This window comes from Zingiber officinale, chromosome 6A, assembly GCF_018446385.1.
Source record: "Zingiber officinale cultivar Zhangliang chromosome 6A, Zo_v1.1, whole genome shotgun sequence".
In the NCBI taxonomy this organism is placed as follows: Eukaryota; Viridiplantae; Streptophyta; class Magnoliopsida; order Zingiberales; family Zingiberaceae; genus Zingiber; species Zingiber officinale.
The window spans coordinates 75,341,164-75,350,692 of NC_055997.1; the positions used below are offsets into that span (position 1 = coordinate 75,341,164).

Sequence of the window (9,529 nt, forward strand, 5' to 3'; positions counted from 1 at the left end):
AAATACAATTATTGCTAAAAATTTATTTTCCCCAATTTGACATTATGGATTCTATAAAATTGCATCGTTCTCTTCCTTTCTCTTTGTAGTCTTCCTGTTTTATGCTCTGCTTCTGCTTGTTCTTCGATTCGAGTATTAATTTATTTATATTTTTCTTAAAAATAAATATGATTTAATGTTGTTGGTCGTTAATCTGCGCGTGATTTGGATTTTGGGGAAGAAATCGGAGGCTTTGAGATGGAAAAGATTTGGTTTTGATTTGTTGGATGCAGGAGAGCAGCGGCCAATGTGAGGATGGATGCTTCCTTTTTGATTCCGGTGAAGCGGACGGATAACGTGGTGGTGACGGCGAAGGCTCTTCCAGCGCCGGCGAACCGACTGCCTCCGCCGCGGCCGTGGACGGTGCGAGTCTTCTGCGATGATAACGACGCCACAGAGTCGTCCGGCGATGATGAGACGCCTTGCCGGCGAGTGCGCCGGTACGTGCAGGAGATCCAGCTCCGGCCAGAGCGCCGCGTCGGAAAGGACAAGGCGGCGAAGGTCGGCGGAGAGGCGAAGGGGAAGAAGGGTGCGGAGGCCGGAGAAGGCGGCTGGACGAGGTTTCGCGGCGTGCGGAGACGGGCATGGGGGAAGTTTGCGGCTGAGATTCGGGACCCGTGGCGGCGCGAACGAGTGTGGCTCGGCACGTTCAGCACCGCAGAGGAGGCGGCGCGGGCGTACGATACAGCTGCCTTCAAGCTCCGCGGAGCGCAGGCGATCACCAACTTCCCGCTGCCATCGACGCCGACCCCCGCGCTCGCTCATGACGTTCTCGCCGTCCTTTCCTGCTTCACTCCGCCGCCGGAGAAGAAGAATCACAACAAGGACCGACCCAACTCGTCCGGCAATGAGTCGCGTGAGATCTGCTCTCCGACATCCGTCCTCGGCCGCCCGCCTCCCTCCACTTCAACCCCCTCCTTGTCATTGAAGCCGGCCGAGGAGCCGCAACCGACGGCAGCGGACTACTGCCGGTTCTTGCTCCCGGACGAAGACGGAACGTTCTACGACGACGAGTTGCTTGCCTTCTGCAACGACGACGAGTTGCCCACCGGCTACTTGCCCGACGACTTGGACGACGCGTTGCTACTCGGCGACCTCGACCTCTGTACTACCTTCGCCGCCGGCAACGATCTATTCTCCGATATCGGCGACTGGTTCCTCCCCCACCCCTCCATCTGAGCCCGAGTCTTCAGTGGCGATTTGGTCGCCGGTCGCCGATTTCTCCGACAATTTTGGAATCATTAATTCAGAATAATATTAGGAATTTAATTTTGTTTCAGGAAAAATTAGGATTTTTTTACATTTCCATCTGTTTTAAAATGGCAGTTTAAAAATAAAGGACCCAAATAAAAAAGTGTCCTCTTTTTTTTCAAAGGGACCTCTTGTCACCATTGACTTACTTCTGTACATTTACCCTCTTACTCCGGTATTATAATAATTATTATTATCTTTTATTTAAATTTTAAATTAGTTGAATATGATATAGTAGTTACGAAACTGTAATTTATATATATATATATATATATATATATATATATATATATATTATAACATATATGAATATAAAGTAAATAGATTGAATTTATATTGTAATAAGTATGATATTGTACCAATTATAAAGTAAACGGTAGGTGAATAAAATTAAATTTTATAGTAGTTATGAAACTGTAATTAACACAACATGAATGCTAATCAAGCAAGTTGAATACACATTTTTGATATAAAAAATGTGACAGTTATTAAATTATAATTATTATAATATAAATATTTTTAAATTGATTAAGTATATATTAGAGCAGTTATAAATTTTATAGCAACTATACATGCGTAACAATTATGCACATATAATGAGTAACGAGGATATATCCTTTAATGATTCAATAAAATAAACGTACTTTTGATATAAAAAAAGGACACGTGGAGTTGTGTCACGGTTGGATTTGGTGGGCTTTTGCATACTAAAGTTCAGCACGTGGATTGCTAGATCTTGTTACTAGATCATGTCGGATCAAAGGTTGGAATTAAATTGAACCGGTATGTAATTATTGATTTGGTCGGACTGAACCGTCACGCACCATTTAACAGCTGTTGATGTAATAAAAATATATTTAATATTGTTGAATTCACAACCGTTAAAAAAAAACAATTCATCTGATTGCTAATTTTGTCATTTCATTATAGGAGTTTCCTGTTATATTTAGAATTTAATTTATGACAAGAAAATATTTTTTTAAAAATTAAGTTAATTATTTATAATTCTGTCGGGAATATGAGAAGATGGAATTACCGGTATGACTAGAATATTGACCGCATCTCTATAATCTGGAGTGAAGATAGGTGATAAGCTGTCTCCCATATTGACTGAGTCGTCAGAAGACCTCTAGTCAATGTTACATGTAGTCAGTGATCGAATTGCCCCAGTCCTTGGTACTTCGATACTCGATGCATGTCCCAAAAATATATAAGCGGCTGAATAATAGTAGAGCAATGAAATGAATAGAGAATGAATACAGTGACGCACCCTGCCCCGGGGGGGGGGGGGCGCCCTATGGTAGAATAGTGAACTGGTCGTAACGCTCGTCCCGTAGTAGAGGCCAAAGATGATAAACTGTCTCAGGTTAGCCCCGTTTGATATAAAATATGATGACAAATAGAAATATCATATGTAAAAAGGAGAGCGGTAACCTCCCTGTACCTTGACCTGCGGGGGCGGAATTTCTATAGTCTGAATGATCGGACTGAAGGGAGAACTGGGTTGACGCAGAACTAGGGGTAATACAAGTCGGAGGTCCAACAGAGCCAAGGAGCGGGAACATATCAACGGTTCGAAAATCGGAATCATATCGGCTTGCAGGGCGAAGTAGATAAATAGTATGGAGTCTAAGAACTCGGGTGATGGCTGCCCGGAGAGTGAAGACTATGGATGAGGTGTCGATGGCAGCCGCTAGGGGCGGCGATAACAACAACCACTAGAGGTGACGGGGGCGGGAGGCGATGGCGACGGCTGAAGAGGGCAACAATGCTCATAGAGACAACGACATCTGCTGAACCAACACTGGGAGCGGCGGTAACGACAGTGAGGGCGAGAAGAGGTGCGATCGAGGACGAAGATCGTGGACAACGATCGTGAGGGAGAAGAGAGTTACTGTGGCAAAGAGCCCTCATGCATGACGACGAGGGACTGGCAATAATGACCGTGACCGACATCGGAGGAGGCGAAGGTAACATCTACGTGCGCCACCACTATGGTGGCCAGGCGCAAGGAAGCCAACGCCGGAGGAGGCTTCCGGCAAGAGGAGAGGCGGCCTGTGTGCTACCGACTAGAGAAGAGGAAAAGAAGAGGAGGTATAGTAACTCACCGGCAATGAGGAGGAAGGCGGTTGCGGCTACGACGATGGCGTGAAGAAGGAGAAGAGAAGGCAGTGTCGGTGTCGAAGGAGAAGGGAGGAGGTGGCCCCGAGGAGGTCGTCGTCGGCAGATCTCATCGGTGTTGCCGGCGAGGGACGAATAGAGGTCGAGTAGTCGATCGGGGCAGAAAAAACCCCTTCTTCTCCCTCCCGCGGCGGCATCCTCCTTGTTTTTGGCGAGCTTGAAGCAATTGCACGCCTTCTCGTACCAATTGACGACGACATCGTACTTTCATATAGGATCAATTTAGATCAATTTATATCTTTCAAAGTCAACTCATCTATTTCACTTGTTGCATCCCCAATCTAATTCTTTAATATGCGTAAAGAAAAATGAGAGACTCTAGTAAAGCATAAAAGAGCGAGATTTTTAAAATATCCCTCAACTCATTTACACATATAAAGTATTTTGACTATAAAATAGATGTTTTAAAGGATGATCCTTGAAGCATTTTTTTTAAAAAAAAATAATTTTGCCAAATAGTTTTGCTATTCATGACTAGATCGATTCTAAACATAAGGCGTTTCTTCCCCTGGGCCTTTCATAAAGTACAAACAATACTATACTTGAAATATAAAATCCTCCAATTTAATTATAGAACAAATCAATCCATGAACATCTCCTTCCCTCCTTAAAATGGAACATAGGGGTAAAACAAATGCACTATTATAGTAATTCTACCTGCACTAGCCAACTCAACCTTGCATGAAGACTTCCTCCCCTCCTTAAAATGGAAGACAGGGGAGAAACATAAGCACTATAAATAATCACAACTCAAGCAAGAGAGGTCATGTGTAATTCTACTATGCCAAATTTATATTAAATAAAAGATTATTATTTTTTATAATGATATATTTCTAAATTATTTAAAATGATTCTTTCTATTATGCGTTTCCTTTATTTTTCCTACAGCCATCATCCTGTTCATATCCTTAAATAATAAGGGGGAAAAGGCATTCTATAGAAATACGTTTTTCGAGAGAAAAAAAAACAACATGGACTTTATAAACCTTTATATTTTATATATAAAAAAAAGACTAGACACGTTCAATCAAATGAAAATAATAGACAAAAATTTGATCCATACAATTGACTTTTTATAAATATTTAGTTAGGTTGAATTATATCTTTGAATAAATATCTAATTATTGTTGACTTTGATATTCAGTGGCATGAATAATAATAATATTGAAATAACAAATAAATATATACTCCATACTTCCATAGCATTAATCTCGTTATAGCTGACTCTAGTATTCAATGGCATGAATCATAATAATTTTGACACATTTTGAAAGAGAATATCATTTACCAAACTATTTTGGTAAAATAATTTCCTTTTTGGTTAGACAGAAATAACAAAGTTAAAGTTCCCCAACTGTTGGCTAGTGAAATCTAAACATAATCAGAAACTTTATCCTACAAAGAATGCAATGGCTTGGAAAAACTAACCCTGCGCCCTCTGATTGTTACTTATCTCGTGCACAGCTTGAAAACCCTAATCAAACAAGCGGAAACCAATGTCATCATCAGACTACTCGGCAGGCTCCTCTTTCCTCTCTTCGGCAGGTGCTGCTACTGACTTTTCAGCTCCAGCATCTGCAGCAGCCACTGCAAACTTGCATGGGTCCTGCACCATTTTAAATGATTTAGAGAACCCTCAATCATCATTCAGCTGGTAGGATTAGTAAGGCAGGTCTCACCTTGAAGTACTCCTTGAGTTTCTCCGCGTGTGGTAAGGTGTAATCTGTTGCAATTCCAACCAAATGCACACCCTTGTACACGTTGATGAACATATGTGGAGTGGTGCCAAATTTCTGTGAGATCTAGAACCACAGGATTGTAGAAAGGTCCCTTCTCATATATGGAGAGAATAGTAAGGCCCTAAGAAAAAGCTCTTATTCCAAGTTTGGAGAGAAGGGCAGCCTCACAAAAACTCACTTTGTCTCCATTCTTGATCAACTCAACTGGGTGATTATTTTGACACTGCCTTTGTTGATCTTGGTTGGGATGTTGAGCACCTGAAAGAGAGAAAATGCTTCAATAAGTTTACTACAAGCAACATTGTCAGAGAATATGAGGTGATCTTATCTCATTGGTGATATACTAACCTGAAAGAAAAATGTCTGTGAAAGGCCAATCCAGTGTTGCCAGGGGGGACGACGACATCAATTGGAGCAACAAACACATAGAATGAAACATTCTACTTCAAGGGCTGATTGAGTACTATACTCGTAGAGATTTCTGGTTTATTGAATCAAAATGAAATAAATGATACAATGCTCTGTGAGTTGAATAAGCAGGCAAATGAATTTCCAGAATTGCAAATCTTTAGTAGTAGCCACACAGAAAACTGAACTTAGTGTATTATTTATGCATTCTCAAGTTTTTTTCATGAAAAATTAGAAAACAAGCTATCTAACAAGTTTTAAACAGGAAAACCTCACCAAAAAATATTGATCACATTACTCCAAATATGATTGTATTGAACTGAAGATGTTTTGGGGTTGAAAATCTGTTTCATTCTATTTGTATACAATCTATCAAACAAGTTATCTAACAACTTGCAAAAACTGGAAAACCTTAACCAAAAATATTAATCACTTAAACAAGAACTATGATAAATTTAATAACCAGCATCAAAAATCACATTTATAAACTGAAGAAAGATTTTGAAGAAGGCATCATATTCAATGCCTTGTACTTGGCAACCTCCTCGCTGATTTCACTAAGATCCCCCTTTGTGAATATCAATCCAACATTCCCCTGAACCAGACGAGGCTAAATCACTAAATACCTAATGTTTTAGTTCCTAGATCCTATGCGTATCCAAAGGAGAGAGAGGCGTACCCTTGTTTCCGGTCTTCTCGGAGTGGAACCTGATGCAGCGGCCTATGAGGGGTATTCTTGCCCATGAGAATGTTCTGGATCTGGTTGGAAGCCGACATTGTCGGCGGCGGCGATGAGGATCTTGCCGTACTCGTCCAGAATCGAGCACAGCTTCTTGTCGCACCGGATCTTCTCCTCCTCCTCCGAGAGCTTCACCACCATCTTGCGATCGAATGGGATCGAAGAAAAAAAAGAGAGAGGACAAGGAAGCGATCGAAGGACCGAGCGCAGGGTGGCGGCGCCATTTTTATAGGGAGAGGAGACGAAGTAGGGGAAGAAAGGAAACCCAGTGGAGACGCGTGGACGGCTGAGATCGAAGCGAACGCGAAGAGTGGTGAGTGGATCTGCTTTGATTTTGCCTTCATTCTGGAATTTATTCCTTTAAATCAAAATCATTATTTTATGAGATTAATAAATAATAATATTTATCTGAAACTTTAAAATTTTAGAAGATATTTTAATAATTTTAAATTGAATTTTCAAGGGCTAAATAATAAAGTTAGACATTGTTTATCAAACAACATGGTGATAAGAAAAAAATAATAATAACAAAAACACCAATAAAAAACTAAGCAAGGGAGGTAATATGAGCAAACACACACAGAAAACAAGGCTTCTAAACATATATTTCACTTAAGTTCTCCAGCTAATAAACATAATTATCAAATTCATAAATATTTAAATAAGCTTAGAAAAAAGTTGGTGGCATCTTCAATCTGTTAGCAAAATGGATAGCCAAAATATTTACAGACCACAAATTACACCAACTTTCCCATGGTTTGGGACATAGATTTGGTTTAGATGCACTAACATTTTCAACTTGACGGCGAGTACCAGCAAATTCTTTCGCATTGCTTAGCAGTAGAAAACTGAGCATGTCGAATGAACTATGCGATAACATGAACTAGGAACAATGGTATCGGGATCAGATGTAAATGAGACAGAGGTGGCTCGCGTAAATATGCATTCCATGCCAAAATGATTACTGAATCAAGCAGACGACGAAACACGGGCAAAAACTTTGATGATCCAAGTTGTAGATCACCCCTATAGGTCGATGGGCTTTATCGGATCTTGAGCTGCCAAGCTCTCTGATATCGCGGCCAATGATTTAAGGTTGCACTTGATAAGAGCCTCAACAAAAAAGCAAGTGTCATCCTTGGTGTTTCCTTCAGGCACATCGACCACAAATGATTCGATCACCAATGTTGCCGGTCTACCATCGACAATCTCAGGGTGCGCAGTCAAAACAGATGAGTAGTTCTGAAGAAAAAATTAAGATTTCTATGAGCTAAATCATCAATACAAGCAAAAACTACATTCATCAAAAAACTCTAATAGGCGACATTTAGCATAGTTAACATTTACATCATCAAGTAGATTAACAAAGACAACAGCTACTGAAGTTAAGCAAACCAGTGCGATTACAATGCAGTCTATTGGCGAAAATAAGCAGTAGCACCCAAGATTCAATACAATTGGATACATCCAACCTTTACAACAACCACTTTTGATTCAAAACAGAAACATAGTTGAAAGAGACAATACAAATTGTGTCCTATCCTTAGGAAAACTATGCCAAATATTGTTCGTCCTACTTACAACAACCGATATTGATGCACAAGTTTCACTAAATTGCCTAAACAATGGAATCTCCGTGACAGCTTCATCGTATATACCGATGAAAGCCGAGGATAATCAATCGTATATATCCTAAATTTTAGATTGTTTTTGTTAGTTTAAGGCTAACTGTTCCTATGTACGCTTAGGATGTAAGAGTACATTTTTACATCAAATGTACAAGATTGAAGTAAAGTTAGATAAGTTCCTAAAGGACAAAAAGGAAGAAATATTTGAAACTTGAAAAAATCAATTCTCATAATTCTGAAGAAGATACTATATACTTCAAGGGTGATTTCCCTATTGGAAGATTCATGTTGAATATTGTCTGAAACAGTTCTCATTTTCCATAACAAGAATGTTAAGCAGGTGTTCTACCTAATCTCAATCTTACGACAAGGGCAGAAGAGAAGAAAGAACCAATCTCTTAGCAGATGATGGTTGAGAAGAACAAAATACCTGAAGCCTGTGGTCTCCTCCAACAATCTTGATGCTCAAAATGCGCTCATCGTCATCGAGCTGTTCGAGCCTTTCAGTGCTGGTAGTAGCAGGCAGACCGGACTTGATGTTAACTTCTCTCAAGCACCCCACTGCAAAATCCCCTTGCATGATGCATCTGCTCACGAACGGCTTGTACCGCTGCGGCTGGTCGAATCGCCTCACCAAAGACCACACCTGCCACGGGAATCATTCTTCCATCACAAATTTTGATCTAAAGTCCAAATCAAAGATCTCAAAATAATAATAACCATTATAACTAGGGAAGAACTTGAAATTTGCTAAAATTGAGTTGGTAACAAATCGCATGCATAGAAAAAGAACTCCATTTGTTGGGATGGATGGGAACAAGTCCGAAAATAGCATACTCGAACATCAAGCGCTAAAACGAAGTTAAAACAGAATCCCTAGCAAAACTTCTAGGTCGTACGAGATGGACGGGGGCTTTGATGTGCTTGAGCACGCACGAGCTGCACTGGTTCTCCTGCAACTCATGGAGGTGGAATCTCCGGACGCACTCCGACTCCATGACCCTGCACCCGATCCCCGGCGGGTTCATCTCGTCGGCGAGTCGCCAGTACTCCGGTATGGCACCGTCGCTCCTCCCCACCATGTTTCTCCTTCGGATTCCACGAAGAATCGAGGTAGCTCCTCGATCGCCTCTACAGAACTCTCCAAGCGCCGATCAATGGCTCCAGAATGGATCGACGAGAATCCTTTCCGCTTCAAAATATTATTCTCGCTTCGCCTCAGCGTATTAATATTATTCGGAACATTTTCATTTTGACCCACAAAATTTACCTTTTTAAATAATGCCTCTCAGAATTACAAAACTGAGGTAATAGTTTTAAGTTTTAAAGGATACTCACAAGATAAACAAAATTAAGAGGATCAATCTGACACCGGATAAACTTATGTGAGTCAAATGAAATTCTTTCATCAATATCCATATTCCGTTCGTTCGTCCGTTCGTTTTGCCTTTCTGTGAAATAGTTTCCCTGCGCGTATTAAAAGCCTCTGGACTTTTGTTTATTTACTTAATTGCCACCGGGGTACAACAGACACTTTCGTGTGG

At 40.7% G+C, this 9,529-nt stretch overlaps 2 protein-coding genes and 1 pseudogene across 2 annotated transcripts; 1 reads left to right on the forward strand and 2 right to left on the reverse strand.

Annotated features, from left to right (window-relative positions):
- The first annotated feature begins 91 nt into the window (after nt 1-91).
- Nucleotides 92-1,357, forward strand: LOC121994079 (ethylene-responsive transcription factor 3-like). Its single transcript, XM_042548245.1, has 2 exons — nt 92-132; nt 273-1,357. Exon 2 carries the CDS (start codon nt 295-297, stop codon nt 1,216-1,218), a length of 924 nt encoding a protein of 307 aa, XP_042404179.1. The 5' UTR covers nt 92-132; nt 273-294; the 3' UTR covers nt 1,219-1,357.
- Nucleotides 1,358-4,680: 3,323 nt separating this feature from the next.
- On the reverse strand, nt 4,681-6,663 carry LOC121996597 (annotated as a pseudogene).
- A 332-nt stretch (nt 6,664-6,995) lies between these two features.
- Nucleotides 6,996-9,180, reverse strand: LOC121996595 (abscisic acid receptor PYL8-like). Its single transcript, XM_042550608.1, has 3 exons — nt 8,885-9,180; nt 8,416-8,631; nt 6,996-7,599 (listed from the first exon to the last, which is right to left on the reverse strand). Exons 1-3 carry the CDS (start codon nt 9,065-9,067, stop codon nt 7,384-7,386), a joined length of 615 nt encoding a protein of 204 aa, XP_042406542.1. The 5' UTR covers nt 9,068-9,180; the 3' UTR covers nt 6,996-7,383.
- Between the last annotated feature and the right edge of the window lie 349 nt (nt 9,181-9,529).